The sequence below is a fragment of the Pseudorca crassidens genome, chromosome Y (assembly GCF_039906515.1).
Source record: "Pseudorca crassidens isolate mPseCra1 chromosome Y, mPseCra1.hap1, whole genome shotgun sequence".
Taxonomy (NCBI): Eukaryota; Metazoa; Chordata; class Mammalia; order Artiodactyla; family Delphinidae; genus Pseudorca; species Pseudorca crassidens.
In genome coordinates, this window is record NC_090318.1 from 19,665,655 (window position 1) to 19,684,055 (window position 18,401).

At 46.9% G+C, this 18,401-nt stretch overlaps 1 protein-coding gene across 1 annotated transcript in view; it reads left to right on the forward strand.

Moving 5' to 3' along the window:
• The first annotated feature begins 1,682 nt into the window (after nt 1-1,682).
• LOC137217909 (BCL-6 corepressor-like) overlaps nt 1,683-18,401 on the forward strand; it is a 51,174-nt gene continuing 34,455 nt past the window's right edge. The window contains exons 1-7 of the mRNA XM_067724902.1: nt 1,683-1,934; nt 8,488-11,298; nt 12,366-12,549; nt 13,243-13,319; nt 16,006-16,264; nt 17,114-17,427; nt 17,764-18,018. Of these exons, the coding sequence (XP_067581003.1) occupies nt 1,683-1,934; nt 8,488-11,298; nt 12,366-12,549; nt 13,243-13,319; nt 16,006-16,264; nt 17,114-17,427; nt 17,764-18,018 (4,152 nt within the window). The remainder of the gene's footprint in view (nt 1,935-8,487; nt 11,299-12,365; nt 12,550-13,242; nt 13,320-16,005; nt 16,265-17,113; nt 17,428-17,763; nt 18,019-18,401) is intronic.

The window sequence follows — 18,401 nt, forward strand, 5'->3', positions numbered from 1 at the left end:
AGGTAGTGTTTTCTTGAGCACTTGATAGGGAAATGCGAATGGGCGCCACTGGGAGGAAATGGAGATCTGGCATGAGGCTTGGCGTTGACGAGCACTCGCCAAGTTCTGTGTAGTCCCAGAGAGGACTCGAGGCCTGGAGAAAGTAGCGCAGGTGACAAGAGACTGCTGCCGATGGTATCTGGTAACTCTGGCTGAGTGGAGTACTAGGTGAGTTACGGCAGCTGTGGTCCTCTACAGGCCTTCTGGATAGCCAGGGGATCCTTGGAGCACGGCTAGGAATGCGCCCCACTAGTCCCCTGCTCAGGCGCCGAGGGGCAGCTCTCGCCGCAGTTGCGTACGCGTGCTGCCTACTTTGCCTGGTGGGGGAGGGGAGAACTGGGGGAAGAGGAGGAACTCCCCGGAGTGGCCGGGGATTGCGATCAGAGATACTAAACGGGTCAGGCTGCCGACGTCCCGGGAAACTCAGGCACACCTTCCCTTGTGAATCACCCGTCCTGAAAACCCAACCACCGAGGAGGCCGAAGTGAGGGAAGGCTGGGGGAAGATCAAAACTGCAACTGGAGGGCTTCCCTGGTGGGGCGGTGGTTGGGGGTCCGCCTGCCAATGCGGGGGACGCGGGGTCGTGCCCCGGTCCGGGAGGATCCCACGTGCCGCGGAGCGGCTGGGCTCGTGAGCCGTGGCCGCTGGGTCTGCGCGTCCGGAGCCTGTGCTCCGCAGCGGGAGAGGCCAGGGCAGTGGGAGGCCCGCGTACCGGAAAACAAAACAAAACGAAACAAAACAAAAGAAAAACTGCAACTGGAGGCGGTAGCGGGAGGGCTTTTGTCTCTCCAGCTACGTTTGCCGGGGCGGCGGGGGTGGGGGGAGGAGAGAGGGCGTGGGAGGGAGTGGCTAGTGGGAAAGGAGGGCTGGCGGAGGGAGTGCAGTTAACCCACGAGGAAGACGCAGTGGGATCGAGGGGTGCAGCGGCCGAGTGACTGAACTCCGGATCTTAGCAAAAAGGTGAGGCAGAGATGCACTCCTCGTTGAAGGCAGGCGTAACTTCGCGGCCTCGCGGCAGAGGCGCTGGGGCTCGGACAGCCACCGAGCGCTGGAACGAGGCAGAAATCAGAGGGGAAGCTGATGCGGCTTCTGGGGCCCCGCCTAGTCGCTGGGTCCTGCAGGGTCCCGTAGGGTCCCGTAGGGTTAGGTCACTTGCCTGAAGTGGCGGAGCCCGCTGCCTCCACCTCTGCCCAGAGCCCAGCCCTCTACTAGTCGGACCTGACAGCACCTGGCTAAAAACAGGTGACAGGGGCGAAAGCAACGTCGGGCACTCGGAGATGGCAAACTTTGCCGCTCCCGAAGCTTCCTCAGCCGGACCCCCTTCGCTTCTTAACATATCCCTTTCCATGACCCAATTACGCAACTTCCCTCTCGACCCACTTTTCGCCAGTCCCTAGTTGAGGACTTCAGGTCAGCGCCGGAACCCTCTCACTCAGGAGGCCGTAGCTTCATACTCTTTTTAAGGAGCTTCGGGCTGTAGTTGGCTGCCTTTCCTCGGACTCCCGCACCGGTTTCTTCGCGGATTCTTTCACGCATCCTGTGAGGCTTTCTCCTTCGCGCGTCCCTTTGGCTGCATTGTTCGCTCTCGTTTTTATTTCATAGCTAGAAGTAATTAAAACTGCAGCCAACTTAAGCAGCGCCGCATGGAAACCGGGGAAGAACGGGAGGGTGTGAAAGGGGCCCCGCCATTTGCCTGGGGACTGCGCTGCGGAAGACGTTCGCCTAAGGGGAGAGAGCTGGGCTGGAAGCTCTGCTGCATTCTCTCGAGAGCAGGAAAAAGAAGGCGGCGGATTTCCACGGTTTTCTTTTTTGGACTTGGTTCTCTGAAGACACGCCGCCTCCCCGGCCTTACCTCTTGGCGGATGGATAGTTCCCTAGAATTAGTGCCACGGCGGGTGCGTGTTTTAAGATTACGTAGCGAGCGTCCAGGACGCGGCGGAGCGAGACCTAGGGCAACGGTAGCGCTCGGCGCGGCATCTCAAACCAACTGCCAGGAAACAGAACAAAGTAAGGGGTTCCCATTCGGGTGATCCGCCGTCGGGTTAGACATGTTGATAAGTAAATACAGTTTAACGGTTGTCTCCATTCTCAGGCGTTGCTGTTCTGAATTTTTGGTTATAAGTTCCTGGGAGTGGAAGAAGAATATCCGTGTGCGGCGTGAGGTCGTGGGTTGGGGTTTGCGGGTGGCTACTCGGTTCCCCTGTTGTGTGCAAGGTGTGCGGCTGGACGCGAGCGTTGTTCCGGCTGGCTCACCGCCTGTCGCTTGCCAGACGGCACATTCCGGGGCTCTGGAGACAAACACCTTCCCTGGCTTGTAGGCTCAGGGTAAATTTACCATTAAAGAGGTTTTTCCAGAAAGTTCGCGATTTGCAACTAGACGCTGAGTGCCTGTATTGGCGTTCGGCGTCTTAAGGGTGGCGGTTGCAGAATGGATGAGGGAGGGGGAAGAGGAGAGCAGAAGGAGAATTATTTGAAGAGGTGTATTTAAATACGCGAGGGCTGTATTTTAAAACAAAGCTCAGAGAGGAATTAGCTCGCTTCAAGTAGGTATTTGTATAGAGTAGTGTGAATGAGACAGCTCTGTGTTTTAGCTGCATTTGTCCCCTTTTGGGGATGAGGCTAGGGCAGGACAAGTGGTATTGCGTCCCTGGAGAAGCTTCTTGACATGGGACTAAAAATGAGGAAGAAACAGCATCATCCCAGAAAGTGTGCTGAGTGGCCAGCACAGATATATTTATTTCTGACACTTGCCCTACCCTCTGAAAATGGACGCTGCGTCTGTTGGATTTCTTTTGCTGTGACAGAATTCCGTATGTGGAGGGCATTTAAATGGTAGGTCATTAAATAGGTGCTCATACTCGGAGATTTCAATTATAACTAGCTTCTCCAGCCTTCGCACTACACTCCCACCCGTTGTGTGGTCTGGATTTTCTCATGTTTCTTCTCGTATTTACTTCGGACACTTACTTCACTGCTTAGAGGAGCGCAGGAGATGGCGATTATTAATAGGTGGTTGATGTTTATTCCTAGACTGGTCGCCCTTGTGTAACTAACTATATGCCTTCCTAAGCCGGGATTTCCTCCATTGGGAAGTAGGTCCTGAGGCTTTTTGGCGCTTTTGGCTGGGACTGTGTGGGGCACATTGAGGTCCTTTGAGGCCCTGGGTGCCTGAGAGTTAATAAATGTTCTGATGAATGAATTCGACAGGTCATTGGCCATTCTCTCTAGACTTTTGAAGTGAGGGCCAGTTCTGTGCCTCCTGGGCTGTGTCCCTGAGGCACCGGTTGAGAAAAGCTCCGCTGGCAAGTGGAGGGTTACTGGCAGTGAGGACGGCCATGAGGGTAGCATAACTTATCCCGACTGACGCGTTATACGCTGCGCGTAAAGGCCGAGCACTCAGCCCTTTGTTCCCGCTCTTTGTCGCCTGGACACAAGTCTAACTTGCTCTGCTTCGCGTCGCTGCCGACCAGCTCCTCCTTGCCTCCCTCCCTAAACTCTTGTCGAAGCGCTACGCCTGTGCTCCTTGCCCGCTTGGGGATTAGGCAAGAAAATAAATAAGTAAATAAACTTTATACATAGACTACATACGTGTGTGTATATCCTAGAATGCAGCACTGTGACTGCGCAGGCAGCCAGGCTGGCCCGGGAAGGAACACCTATGCACTAGTGCCTTCGGGTGCATGTATGTCCCCGACCCCCACCACGTAGGCGTCATCAGGGTTGCTTGGTTGTGTCCGCCGTGGACTGTACTGCGCCCTCGAGAGGATTGTTGGTGTGCTTGTAATAGATTGGTTCGACAGAAACGGACACTCCTTCTGGCTGAAGAAGGGGGAGAGGAGGAAGACTGGTAGCTGGGGGAAGGGTGGGATGCAGAAGCGCTGGCCAACACCCACTAGCAGGATTGTGCAACCCAGCCTTACAGGTCTCATGGAGCAAAGTGGAAGGAAGGCTTCTGGGTTTTCTTTGCTCTTAACCCTGTAGAGGTACTGGAAATTATATAATGGACAAGGTGGTGGAACAAAGTCTGATGGATATTCCTGGAGGCAGAGTATCCTCCATAGGGAAAGGATGGCAGTCTTGGCCTGCTACTTTCTTTTCTTTTCTGTTCACATCCAGGTGCATGGGGTTTAATTCTTTGACGTACCAAAAGCAGGTGCTAGAGTGTCTAGTTTTACTTGGTCATTCTTAGTGGGGTAACAGTGAACATACACAATAGGCATGCTCCCTTAAGGAATGGAACTTGGAGTACTAACCCCAGTATTCAGAGAAAGGATTCATGCTGGTCTTCAAATACAGGAAAGTCTGCGTAGAGCTCTGTGGTTGCATAGAGACCCTGACCAATGTTTATGCAGAAGGAAGACCTAAGCCTAAAATACCAGAGCAGTGTGTACAGGTAGCCACTGGAGAGAACAAAGAGGACCTTGAGTCATATGTATAAATAGACACACCTTCAACCATGACCTTTTGGGGGAGACAGATGAGAAATGGGCAGGGAGACAGCCTCCAAACAGGAATTGGAGACTAATATGTGGATGCTTTGGAGCCAGTATTGGATTGGTCTAAAAACTTAATATACTGATGCAGGTATTTGTCTAGTTCTTTCCAAAACTTGAGTGGGTGGGTTACAGATAACACATTTTACACCCTGGAAATAAAAGTTGCTAATTCTTGAATCTACTGTCTCTTTTTCCCTTGTAAACCTGTGTTGTTCTGGCTTGGGAATGTGTAATGTTATAGGCAATAGGCGGAACAAAAACGCCATAAGGACCTAGAAAGCTGTATATGTTAGGAATATTTAGATTAAGAAGTTCCCCTGATTAACATGTGCTGGAACAAATCAAGACAGGTGGACTCGGATGATGTACCAAACTAGAGATAACTGGCCAATTGAGAAGTAAACATGGGTATGTAAATACAGAGGACATAAGGTATTGCTGCATTCTAAGACGAGATACAGGATTTTGTTGAATTGAAAACTGGGCAGAATTTTTATAAGATGTTTCTAGAGACAAAAGTCATTTTAAAAATGTGAAGAGGGTCACTTGGAAACAAAAATAATTCAAATACAAATATTCATGGTTAGATACACAGTCTGAATGACAAAAATTCCTCAGTGCTTGACAAAAACTTTCCTGCTCAGTGAAAGCAACACAGGCAGCGAAGCCTGGGCCCAACTATTCATTCACAAACTTACTTACAGTGAAGTAGTGCATCTTTGGCCAGGAAGGGCAAAGTGTTCTAGCTAAGTAGGATGGCCCTCAATTGCTTCTGGTTATATTTTCTTCTCTCAAGCTGGGGATAGGGTATGTGTTAAATATAAAGGAACACTTCTAAGAGATTTTGAGTTATTGACCTTTAGTGGATGGATGGTGGTGGAAAAAGAGGAATATCTTTCTACTTTGTGGTAATGGGGAGTGTATATTGCTTGTGGTTCTGTTGCTTAGGTGGAGCAGGGCCTAGTGGACAAGGACAGAACTGAAAGAAGTACTGCTTCTGGGAGGAATAAATGGTAATTATTGCCTTTTAATTTGGGATGCTTTATTTATTTATTTTTTTTTTCTGGAGGAGACCAAGGGAATATGGCACTTGTAGGGTGGATTAGCAGGTGCCTGACAACCCTAGAGGCACACTTAAATTCCAGCCTGGTTTGCCTGCAGAGTCTGTTTGCCTCTGTTTGAGCCCATCCCAGCATTCCAGTTTTTATTGGGAGGCTCACACATGGATGAAGCTTGTGTGGGATCAGGCAGTGCAGGGAACAGTGGGATGCAGTGCTTCCCAAACTCCAGCATTGCCGGGATGGTCCTCATGACATTGCTTCATGGAGGGCAGTGGGTTGACTCTTCTACCACTGTCCTAAGGAGGAAAGGCCCTTTGTTTGTTAGGCGTCAGGTCATATTGGTGCCCTGGGAGCCTCAGATGGGAAGGAGGGTGGTGCTTTCAGCAAATACACACCTTCTCCTTGCTTCAGGGCCCTAGCCACTCCCTCACATGGTTAGGGCCTGGAATGGAGGCAGATGCTGACTTGGGCCACCCCAATTTCTTTGCCAATGTTTATGGCCTCTGGGAGTCTGTCTGTTTGCAACTGTGTACCTTGCTGACTCCTAGGTTGTGGCCACCACAATGAGAAGCAGCTGGGGCTGGAGTGATGGACTCCTCAGTTTGCCCAGGGGAGTGAGTGATCCATTGACCTCTCCAAAGTCAGGCCAGGCTTGCTGGTTGTCCCCAAGGTGTTCCTTGGGAGGAATATCTGATTTTTTGTTGAGTAAGAGTTCATTGAGGGTAACAGAAAGTAGAATGTTCTTCCTTTATTTTTTTTTTAATTAATTATTTATTTATTAACATCTTTATTGGTGTATAATTGTTTTACAATGGTGTGTTAGTTTCTTCTTTATAATAGAGTGAATCGAGCTGTGTCTCCCAAGCTAACACTGGCACTCGGCACCTCTGTGTTGCACACCCGGTGATCAGGTGTGGGAAGTCAGGTTGGAGAAGGTCCTAACAGGACAAAATATAATTTGTGAGCCAAAAGACAGGAGGCGAACAGTGATCAGTTTACCCTGATTTAGGATTAGGGGACGATTTAGATGGTGATCGTCATAATTGATTTACATGCAGTGATGGTCATGCTAAAATTAAAGACCATAAGCGAAATTAAATTTGTTTAGGTGCAAACAGAGGGGAGTGGATAATTCAGGTCAAGATGGCAGGGGCAGAGCAGGTGAGAGGTCCAAGAACTTCTGGTGGTCACAACTTTGGGAGCAGTCTTTGCCCTGTGCAAATGTGGGGGTGGTGTTGTAGGGGATGTTTATAGGGTCCTAGGATGCGTCTTTTGGCAAGTGTTCTAAAGTGAGTCTCTATTAGACAGCATATAGTTAGATCCTGTGTTTTTTTTTTTTTATCAAGTCAGTCAATGTATTTATTTTGACTGGAGTTTAATTAATTTACATTTGAAATAATTACTGATAGGGAAGGATTTACTGTTACCTTTGCTGTTTTCTGTATGTCTTGAGTGTTTTGGTCCCTTATTTCTTCTTTTAATGTCTTTGTTTTGTCAACTTTCTGTAGTGATATGCTTTGATTCCCTCCTTATTTCCTTTGTGTATATTCTATACATATTTTCTTTCTGGTTACCGTGGGGATTATATAAAACATCTTTCAGTAGTAATAATATATTTTAGATTGGTAGCGTCCATGGTGTATAAAAACTATGTATTTTTAGGTTCACTGTCTCCATATAGGTGTCAAAAATTATGTCTTTATATATATTGTATCCATTAACATAGATATAATTTTTTTGTTTCATAATAGAGTTAAAAGATGGACCCACATTACAGTGGTACAAGGTCCTTTATTTACCTGGGTATTTAACTTTATGGGAGAATCTTGTAATCCATGTAACTTTGTGTTGCTATAGAGCATCATTTTGTTTCAACTTCAAGGACTCCCTTTAGAATTTCTTCTAGGGAAGTTCTTGTGGTAATGAATTCCTTCATCGTTTTTGTTTTGTGTGTGTGTGTTTTTTAATCTGGGAAAAGCCTTAATTTTTCCTCCGATTTTGAAGGACAGTTTTGCAGATGTTGTAATGTTGTATTCTTGGTTAACAGTTATTTTCTTGCACACTTTTAATTTTATCATCCACTGCCTTTTTGCCTGCAAGATTTCAGCTAAGAAATTGGTTAATAATTTTATAGAGGTTCCCATGTTTGTGATGAGTCACTTTTCTCTTACTGCCTTTGAGATTCTGTCTTTGGCTCTGTCAGTGCCATCAGCTGGATACATTTCGAGCCTTTAAGTAGACCCTTACGGTTTACCTTTTACCAGTAAAATATGAAACACAGGACTATCTTCAGATACTAGGGAGAGGAAATCAAAAGATGCAACCACAGTTTGACCCTTAGACTCTTCATTGATTTAGAAATGAGACAGGTAATATGCCATGTTCCAGTTGTCCAATGGAATATTGTTTCTGGTTATATTAATTTGTGCCTTCCTATATCCAGGAAAGAATCCCTCCCACAACCCTGACAGGGCTGGGGAGGTTTAGTGTGAGTTCTGAATCCCATGAGGGTAGTGCAAAGTGGTGGAGATGGTGTCCTCTCAATTGTAATATAGAATTTTTGCCAAGAAGGTGAACTTCTCAGAGTTAATAGATGACTTAATTAATATATATTAACTCTAAAGGGGTAAACATTTCACATGCTTTTAGAATGCTAGTTGAACGGAGCAGTGAAGAAAGCAGGCAGCACATTTCACTGCCATGAGATAGGATTTGTTTGTAGTAGTGGAAAAAGCAAACCCTGTGAGTATTTTATTTTTAGTTCATCTTTAACCATGGATGCTCTAATGTTAGGCTGCTGTCATAATAAATTAACTTGCAGATTTTCTTTGGGGTGGGTACTGCTGCTTTGAAGGAATGGTAAGTAACACCCATGTTCTTTTTCTGTAAAGGTGGATGTGACTACTGCCCACTGGATCGATGGCGTGGCAGTGGTGAGCATGGACCGCAGTGGCCAGATTCCAAAAGAGCTCTGTGTACCTGAAGGCATTATATCTTCTGGCTTGTGTGAACTGGGCTCAGAGAAAGGTCAGGAGGCTGCCATGAGCTCTTTAGGTGGCCCTGGGTTTTCTTCAGAAAGAAGTCCAGAGATGCAGTTCAAACTTAATATACCCGAGACAGTGGAGGCTTCTGCTGTCTCTGGAGAACCCCCAGATAGCTTCAGTGCTGTTTACAAAACACCACCTAGTATACAAAAAAGCGTTATACCTACAAGAGAAACATTGGGCTTAGATAGCTCTGCCAGTGCCAGATACAGCCCTTTCAACATCAGGGGTGCTAATTACCAGCAGATGCCCTGGGTCAATCCTTACATGGAGCAGGCCATGCCAGCCATCTCTCCTTTCCACAGCTCACCAAATAAGTATTCACTGTTCAGTGAATACAAGACCTTGCCACTTCAGCAGTCTCACAGCTTAGCCCAGCCGCTGTATTCTCCAGTTTTCGCAAATGAGCGAAAACTGTCAGTCCCTCACTCTGTCAGTCCCTACATCCCATCATCTCTTGCTTCAGCTGTGAGGCTCCCAGTGCCTTCAGACTCTCCACCTGTCCCGCCTCTGGTCCACTGTGCAGACAAAAGCCTGCCCTGGGAGATGGACGTCAGTCCTGGGAACCTGTTTAATTCCCACTCACATTTCCACGTTCAGAACAGTGAGCACTCTAGGGTGCTCTCTGCCAAGGTAGTCACCCATGGCCAGCTGGAGGACACAGCTCCTCTACTGCCCCCCTCACCTTGGCCTTTACCAAGAGTCCGCTTTCCTTCCCAGCCCAGTGCAGACACCTACTCTGAATTTCATAAACACTATGCCACGATTTCCACCTCGCCCTCCATTTCCCTGTCAAAGCCATATATGACGGTCAGCAGCGAGTTCCCCGTGGCCAGGCTCTGCAGCAGCAAATATCTGAAGACTCCAGAAGGAGGCAGAAGTACTCAGCCAGTTCCTGAGCACATCTGGAAAACAGCAGGTGAACACAGAAAAGGTGTCTGCTCACCTCCTGTGTTGGAGAAGCAGATGGTTACCAAAGATGTCACTAATAAGCTCCTAGACTTGTTTTCTGAAGTGGTGGGCGTAGATGCTTCCACAGCTGACCACATGAAAAAGATGGCTCCCAAGGTCCTGGTTTACAGCAGAACTGGAAGTGGCCAAGTGCTCTCCAGAAGTGAGATTCCGAAAGAAACACTGTCTCCTCCAGGAAACAGCTGTACTGCCTGTAGATCTGAGATCACTAACATGGCTACCTCATCCTGGGTGGTGCCTGGACCAAGGTGTAACAAAGAGAACAATGGCAAAGGCCTGACACTGAAAAACAAGGCCTTGGACTGGGCCATCTCGCAGCTGCACAGTTCTTCACGTTTCCAAGTGGGAAACACAGGTACTGCAGTCACTAACGTTTCGGGGTCAGTGCTGAGCACGGGTCACCCAGCCTTTGTGTTGCCAGTCCCAAATGCCAGTGCAGATGGCAACAAGACTAGCAGGAGCTCCATGGATTCCATGGCATGTTTTAATCAACACATGGGCCAGCCCCTGGCCACAACTGCCAAGCATGGCAGTGGCATCAGCAGCAAGGGCACTAAAGCCAGCAACCCAGAATCGAGTTTCAAAGCAAATGAGAATGGCCTCCCACCAAGTTCAATATTTCTATCTCCAAATGAGGCGTTCAGGTCCCCACCAATTTCTTACCCTAGGAGTTACCTCCCTTACCCAGCACCTGAAAGCGCGCATCTGAGTCGCGTCTCCTTACATGGTGAGCGACCTATCTACCCTCACCCAGTTTTGTTGCCAAACAGTACTGTCTTTCCCGGGCACCTTGCCACAAAGCCTAGATTGCCCTACAGGGTACCCTTGGGCCAGCCAGAGTTTGTGGCCAACCAAGATGTGTTGGATATGGTGCAGCCCATTATGCCCACTAAAGAAGAGAAAACAGAGAAGTTGTCCTGGTCCCACGACAGAGCCTCCTATGAGGACTCAGCCGTTTGGAATCAGTTTCCTGAGGTGTTGGAAGCTAACAGCACCACGTTACATCCACAAGTCTCCACTGAAAAGAACCTAAATGCAAGCCTTATCTGGAATCAAGGGAAAACTCTCATCAGGAGTGACAGTCTTATCTGTGTACATCTTCTCAAGGAAGAGCCAGGTGCGAAACCTGATGCAGACCTATCCAAAGCCAGGTTCATGGTTGAGAGTGTTGGCCAGAGTGCTGAACCCACTAAACCCCCAACTGGCCCAGCCCTGCAGCCACGCCAGGATTTTATTGCCCTGAAAGAGGAGTCGGGGCAGATCAGTGACTTTCAGGAAGCTTGTACTTTCAAACAAGCTCCAGGCCAGTCTGTCTTCCGTTTAAGCACGGAGAATATTCCAGTGGGAACCAACAAGGAGAACCTGGCGATGTCGGTCTTTACTCTATTCCTGGAGCCAAGCCTTGGGAATGATGGCCCTGCGGTAACTTCTGGTGAAACCCAAAAGGATCCCAAACCACTTTGCTTGGGCAGTGCCCCACCGAGCGTGGACATCACCCCCATTTATACCAAGGATGGAGTTGATGAGGCAGAATCAAACAATATCAAAGTTCTGAAACCAAAGCCATCTAAGCTGGCAAAGAGAATTGCAAACTCTACTGGTTATGTGGGTGACCAGTTCAAATGTGTCACTACTGAACTGTATGCAGATTCCAGGCAGCTCAGCCGGGAGCAGTGGGCATTGCAGGTGAGCCCCCCACCCAAATTTCAGGAGGTTGAGTAGTTGTCAGTGTTTTAAATGTATGAAGAGGATTGGGGGGACATGGTAGGGCAGGACAGTAGGCAGATTTGATTAATGAAGCTTATGGTAATTGAAATGTTTGAAAGGTCTCCAGTAAGGGGAGTACATGGTAGGACTTAGGAGGTTCGTGTATCTGCATACTCCAAATTATTGTGTAGACTCTAAAAGGACTTCACTCAAATGCTAATATCAGAAGTTTTAATAATTGCAAAGATTGTGTGATGTTTACAAGTTGCTTTAATTTCTGTGCTGTTACTGTATGTTAACAGTTATACCTAGAATTGCTGTTCAGAATGCCCTATGTGGTGATAGTTGGTGGAAGTGTGTGGGAGCTGCATGTCTGTGGCATTCGTGCAGCCTTCACACACACCCCTTGTATAATGAGCTATAGCCTGTTACTAAACTCAGTAGTGAATTATCATTCATGCAGGAATTTATCAAGATTTTTAGCATTATTTAGAAGATGAATAAAGTCAAATTATTGCTGTAAAGTCATGAAAAAAGTTGGCACATGTTTATAAAAATGGATAAAGTTATGTAAATGACTCATTGAATGCCCACCTTAATTACATGAATAGAAGGATTGCAAAAGGACAGTATTACATCTACCTGGCTCACCATCAGTTCTGCAATTTTCTGTTTTTCAAATTATTTTTACTAGAATATTACATAAACTTTTAGAATTAAATTTTATTACAAAATATTTGAAGGGAAGCTTATAGCTTACGCCCATCTTTGTTCATTGTGCATCTCTTCTTACTACTGTTTTATCTTTGTTTTTATCTCCAAAAGAGAATGTATTTTTGCAATAGTGTGTTCATGAATATACATACATGCAGCATATGTATTTGCATGCCAAATTTTATGAAAAGGATACGGTAAGACAGCTTTATTTCATAAATTGTATTTGTTTTCAGGCAAACCGTTTTTTGGAGATACTTTCCTTTAAGATAAGGCAACTAAAACATCTTTAATGGTAAGCTGTACTTTTTCCATATTCATTCTCTTTCTAGCATGCAATGTTGCGCTTCTCAGAGATGGAGAGGAAAGAGAGAAAATGTGGCCACCCTGCAACCAAAGACTCTGAGGTGTGCAAGTTCAGCCCTACTGACCGGGAAAGGCTGAAAGGAAATCAGGGCAAAAAGCGGAAGAAGGTAACCCTGGAGGCCATTGACAACCAGAATGATAGTGAGAGAGGTAAGTAGCTTGAGTGTGGTACCACATCTATGAGAATGGGGTTGAGTCTATTCTCAGAGTTGAGAGGAAGGAATTCACTCTGCAGTTTGGTGGCTGCAGGGGGAAATAGGCTGCTCTTTCAGTCTGCAGAGTGAAGGGTTGATTGTCCTTTTGAAAGCTGTGGCATCCAAGAAACAAGCACCTAGGGTGGGTTATTTCTTGGGACATATATCCTTTTTCAAAGAAGCACTGGCCCTGAATTTAGAAATACTCTAATATGGTACGTCTCTGGGTACATCTCTGTGGCAGTGGCCTACAAAAAGGTGAATTAACTTGAAAATGTGGTGGTCAAGATTTTCATTTACTCTATGATAGTATAGGCAGTTGAGGTAAATTTTCACTTTAGAAGACAACATATGAGTTAGGTTCTTAAAACTAGGACGTGCATAAATAGGAACCATCAGTGGGAAGGACAAGGAGGCATTCATCCCTTCCTTCTCAAACACGCAGTGACGGTCTTCTTCGCCAGCTGTTTGGCTGGGTCAGACTTAGGACCTGCTCAGTGGAAATGGCTGGGCAGGAATTGGAAGAAGGCTGAGTCAAAGAGCTTCATGAAACTTTTTAGGTCAGGAAACCTCTCTTACACTACAGCATGTGTATGTTTTGTAAACTACTTTGAGTTTTGAACAGAGATTCCCAATGCCTCTTCTGTAGAGGAAATAAGTTTTAACAAGGTTAGCTTTTGCTGGAGTTTCCATAATTACCTGCAGAGGATGGAATTTAGATCATTGGTAAGTCTTAAACAATCAATACTTCCCCATTTTGTTTAGTGCTAACTGGGCATGGCTCAATAGTAGAGAGGTTGCTTTGTTGCTGTGATGACTTGTAAATGTTGCCGTGGTGATGCTTTTGTGAGGAAATACTGTGGTACAACATGATATATTATGGGACATATGTGCTGTGAATCATATGACCGTGCTGCAGGAAGCAAGTGTTAAACATAGACATGGGGCTTCCCTGGTGGCGCAGTGGTTGAGAGTCCGCCTGCCGATGCAGGGGACACGGCTTCGTGCCCCGGTCCGGGAGGATCCCACGTGCTGCGGAGCGGCTGGGTCCGTGAGCCATGGCCGCTGAGCCTGTGCGTCCGGAGCCTGTGCTCCGCAACGGAGGAGGCCACAACAGTGAGAGGCCCGCATGCTGAAAAAAAAGAAAAGAAAAGAAAAGAACATAGTCATGGTAACATCTGCCTAGACTGCAAGACCAAGGACATGTGACTTTCTGTTTTTAGAAAAGTAGCTACAATGGCAGATCCTCATGGTCAGTGCACCTACATATCTCTTTGTCTGTCTTCTTTGTCTTCAAGGGTAGTCATTTGGATAGGCCTTAAAATGACCTCAATTGCAAAAGACTAAATTGATATCTGCAGGAATGTGCTGTATAGCTTCTCTCCCATGTAGGTTGTATAGCCTGTGTATCTTGCACAGTCATAGGTGTTCTTCAGGAGCCCTCTTGAGAGGGCTTCATTTAAGAGAATCCAGATCTTTGCTGTGAGAGGCAGCACTGAAAAGGTCTCAGTTGTTCTATTTTTTTTTCTTGTAGTGTCTTAAGTGGGTATTTGGGGAAAGGGTGGATGGACCTAGTTTGGGAAAAGATCCTCTTGTGAAAAGCAGAAGAAAACATAAACTGTGTGTGTGGATGAGTGATTTCAGTGAACCATGACTTTAGCAATGGAGCTTTCTGATAATAGTTCAGAATGAGGCGCCACAGACATCACACTTTGGGGTCCCTGGGGACAAGGCATGAGGAGACTGTAAGTTCAGGCACAGGAGTCCCATGCCTGGCTGAGCGGGAAGGGCAACACATGGGCTGCATGCTCCCAGACCTGGTGGGTGAAGGGGCACCCTCTGCACCCAGGCAGGTTTTACCAGGTGGGAAGCCTAGAGCCTGTCAGGAAAGGGCTCTTTCTGTGGGGGTGCTGTCATTCAGTGAGGAGCAGGGAGATGAGGTTACCAGTGAATCACTCTTTGCCAGCACATGTGAAATAAGTCATCACAAGTGTTCTGGGTATTTTCTGTGGGCAGAAGATGCCAGCCAAAAAATCAGGTGGGTGAGATATAAACTAATATCACTTTTACGAAGTTTGCATGAGGGTGAAAACTTAAGTAGAAAATATTCTCCTTGAGAATGATGCCTGTTTAGGAATGGTTGAAACTGTTATTAGAGATACAGGTGATTACATGACACCTGAAGTTAAAATGTAAAATTTGGACTTGGAATCTGAAACACTTGTGCTGATAAACTGATTCTTAATCTGATGATAAGTTATATGACAAGGAAGATAGGGTCCTGTCTATTCAACAACTGTTTTGTTGTTCATCTGGAAGACACAAAATATCACCTAGCTAATCAGTCTTCAAACCACCTGTCTTGAGACATCCGTGAAAGGCATACGTGCCAATGAAAGGGATAGAAGTACATAGTGTCACGGGGGTGCTGAGATATCAAGGACCTTTCTCCTGGACAGGAAATGGTAACAGTTACATGGTTTCAGTGATACGGTTTTCACTTTAAGTGTGATGAGAGGACAGAGAAGGATTAGCAGTAACTAGATTGATTTCTTTGAAGTTGCCTCTGAACCTGTACATACACTAATAAACTTTGCTAAAGGGTTCCTCGTCCTAGTGCCATTGGTCTTCTCAGGTTCCCTGCATTCCTCTGCTTATCTTGAAGGTTGCAGTAGTAGCCTGGGCTGTAGGCCCAGAACATATAGTAGAGACCATATGCTTTGTCCCATAAAGGATGTGGGCTGTCTTTCACCACTTTGTTTACTGTCCCTTTTCCTTCATCATTTTTCCTGTTGACCCAAGTGAGTATTAGTGTTTTTCTTTCTGTAGGTGATATTTGGTAGATACTTGGTCTGTTTATTATATCAGCCTTCACTTAATTGAAAATATGGACATATGTTTTCATAGAGGTTTTCAGGTCAGTCTTGGCTTGCTTAGATTTTGCTGCCAAAAGAAAGGACCATGTATGCTTAAAAGGACTGCATATGCTTCGTGCCTCATTTTGGTTGTTTCCTTCATGCCCCCAACTGTAAAAGCATGAAGTTACTAGTCCATTCAGTATAGAAGATAAGGCATTTGTATTTTGAACAGTTGTAGTGGAAGAGCTCTGTTCTCATACCACCTCCAGGGCAGTATAGTAATGATTACATACAACCTACAGGCCCTTGGAAAGGTGCTCGTACCTCCTCTTCCCGGTTGCTAGATACTTAAGCCCCAAGATAGCTAAAGACAGAGAGACAAAGTCTCCCAAGACTTAAGTTCCAGCAAAGAGAGTGACCACACTCCTCCTCCCTTCCTATACTCCCATTACTGATGTGTAAGACAGGCTAACTAACCCACCCCACCAGGGTACTTTTTGATTAATTTGTAGTTATTTCTCCATTAGATGACTGGCCTGAGAGGGAAATGACAGGTGTGCATTGAATTAACAGGGCTCCATCCCAAAAAGCAGCGCTACTTGCTGCATCTTACAGAACGGGAGCATCAGGTGTTGGCGGCAGAGAGCAAACCTGCCTGGCAAGGCAGGAAGGAAGTGACCCAGGCTGTTAAGCCTGAGGTCATTGCCCAGAGCAGTGAAATCTCTGAAGAGAAACCCAGCAGAACGAGTGCAGAGGCCAAAGGCAACAGAAGCTGGTCGGAGGAGTTCCTCAAATCCAGTAACAATGATCAAGGTACACGGGGGCCTCTCCTGGAGGGTGGGTCACCTGTCGTCTGTGGCAAAGGGCCCTGGACGGGACCTGAGCACCATCGAAGTTGGCTGAGTAGTACGTGGTAGGTGGGGAGTTCTCTCCTGAGATCCTACTAGCCTCCATACTTCTTCCTTCTGCAATGTACAGTGAGGAGCTCAGTTGAAAGGAGGGAGATTTATTTCTTGGGCTTTTCTTACCCAGACCATGGCTGCTCAGGAAGGTAAGTCTTGTTGACCCTGTGGCGTGACAGTGCCCTCATTCCAGCACCTTAGTATGTCAATTTGGTAGTTCCTTAGAATGTAGGCTGGTTGTCCTTGGTTGGGAAGGTCCTGCATCTGAGCCCACTAGGTGGGGGTGTAAAATCATGAAGAGCTGACTCTTGCTCTCTTGTCATGGTTCTTTGGACAAACATGACACTCATTTTGTGGGTTAACTTATTTGCTGTTTGAATTTGAGTCATTAAAATATTAAGGCTTGGGCTTCCCTGATGGCGCAGTGGTTGAGAGTCCGCCTGCTGTTGCGGGGTACACGGGTTCGTGCCCCGGTCAGGGAAGATCCCGCGTGCCGCGGAACGGCTGGGCCCGTGAGCCATGGCCGCTGGGCCTGCGCGTCTGGAGCCTGTGCTCCGCAACAGGAGACGCCACAACAGTGAGAGGCCCACGTACCGCAAAAAAAAAAAAAAAAAAAATTAAGGCTTTGAAATGTAATTAGTATACCTTTGAAAACTGAAGTGATCAGTGTTAACAGTAGTTTTTTCTTCCTGTACCAGCTAAAACTTGTAACGCACGTTTCTGCCTTCCCTACACCTCACCCCTCCACCCCCCCTTTTAGACTTTCCTGTATCCTCCAGCTCCGTGCCCACGAAGAGGCTTTTATCTACCATTGTGGGCAACCAAATGCAGCCCCAGCCAAGCTGCACATCAGGCTTGATGTTGCATACCAAACAGCAGAGAATTAAACAAAGCCATAAGCCAGGTGTACTGCACAGAGATGATCAAGAGGATTGCCAGGGTGCCATGCTGCTGCAGAAATACACTAATGGCACTGAGAAAACATCTGGGAAGAGACTGTGCAAAACCAAGCATTTGATTCCTCAGGGGCCCAGGCGGTGCACCTCACTGAAAAGCGACAGTGCAGATAGCCAGGTACCTTTTGACATCTCCTCCTGAATCAGGCTTGTGCAGGCACTCCATAAGTTATTGCTTGCCTACCTGTTTCCTGCTTCTCAAAGAACAAAGCTTTCCTTTTCCTGATCTCATTCCCCAAGTTGACTCACTTGTCCTAGCGACCATATCTCCTAGGTGGTGATGAAGTTTCAAACTAGTACGAATGAAATCCTTTCCCCAGTACCCTCTGACACCCCTCCCTCCTCCAAACACCTGAAAAGGAAAAAGTGCCTCCTTCTCAGGTTTGTAAGTCAGGGCAAGAATCAGCTGTTGGAAGATGGCCTTAAATGTATGTACTGCCTGGTTTTGTGATAGGTGAACATCCAGAGATTCCGAAATCAGCCTGAGCTCACATCTAACTGCGAACAGTCACCAGCCAAGCAGGACCAGAAGTACTTCAACAGTGTGCAGCAATTGCTGCCAGCTTCACAGACCTCACAGCTGCTATACTCAGGGTCATCTCCACAGACAACCCAGTGTCGCCCTTTGCACCCGAAAGCACGGAGACTTTCTGTCAATAAGAATACTGGAGAGACCCTCCTGCAGCGGGCTGCCCGACTTGGCTACGAGGTGGGTGTCCTCGTGTGTGTTTTTGTGGGTTCCTAGATTCAGAAATCACTGGCCACTCCTCCGTGACATGCGGTAGGAGGGTGCACTGCCTGGGACCAGGGCAGGGGAGGAGATGGCATTCAGAGCCCAGCGCCCTTCACATTAGGAGCTGGGCTTAGGTATTCTCCCAGGATGTTTATATTAGCCCTGCTGGTGCTGCCCTTCTTTTGGTGACTTGTTCAGTCAGGGTGTGAAAAGAAAGGCCGCTCTGATATTTACTTTGTTTAAGCAGGTAGCTTGGTTTGGCATCCTCTAGGCTTGCTCACTTACATCTGCTATCAAATTTGACATAATTCAGGGCTTGTGGAAATAAGCCTTTTGGATTCTGATTAGCAAGGGGAAGA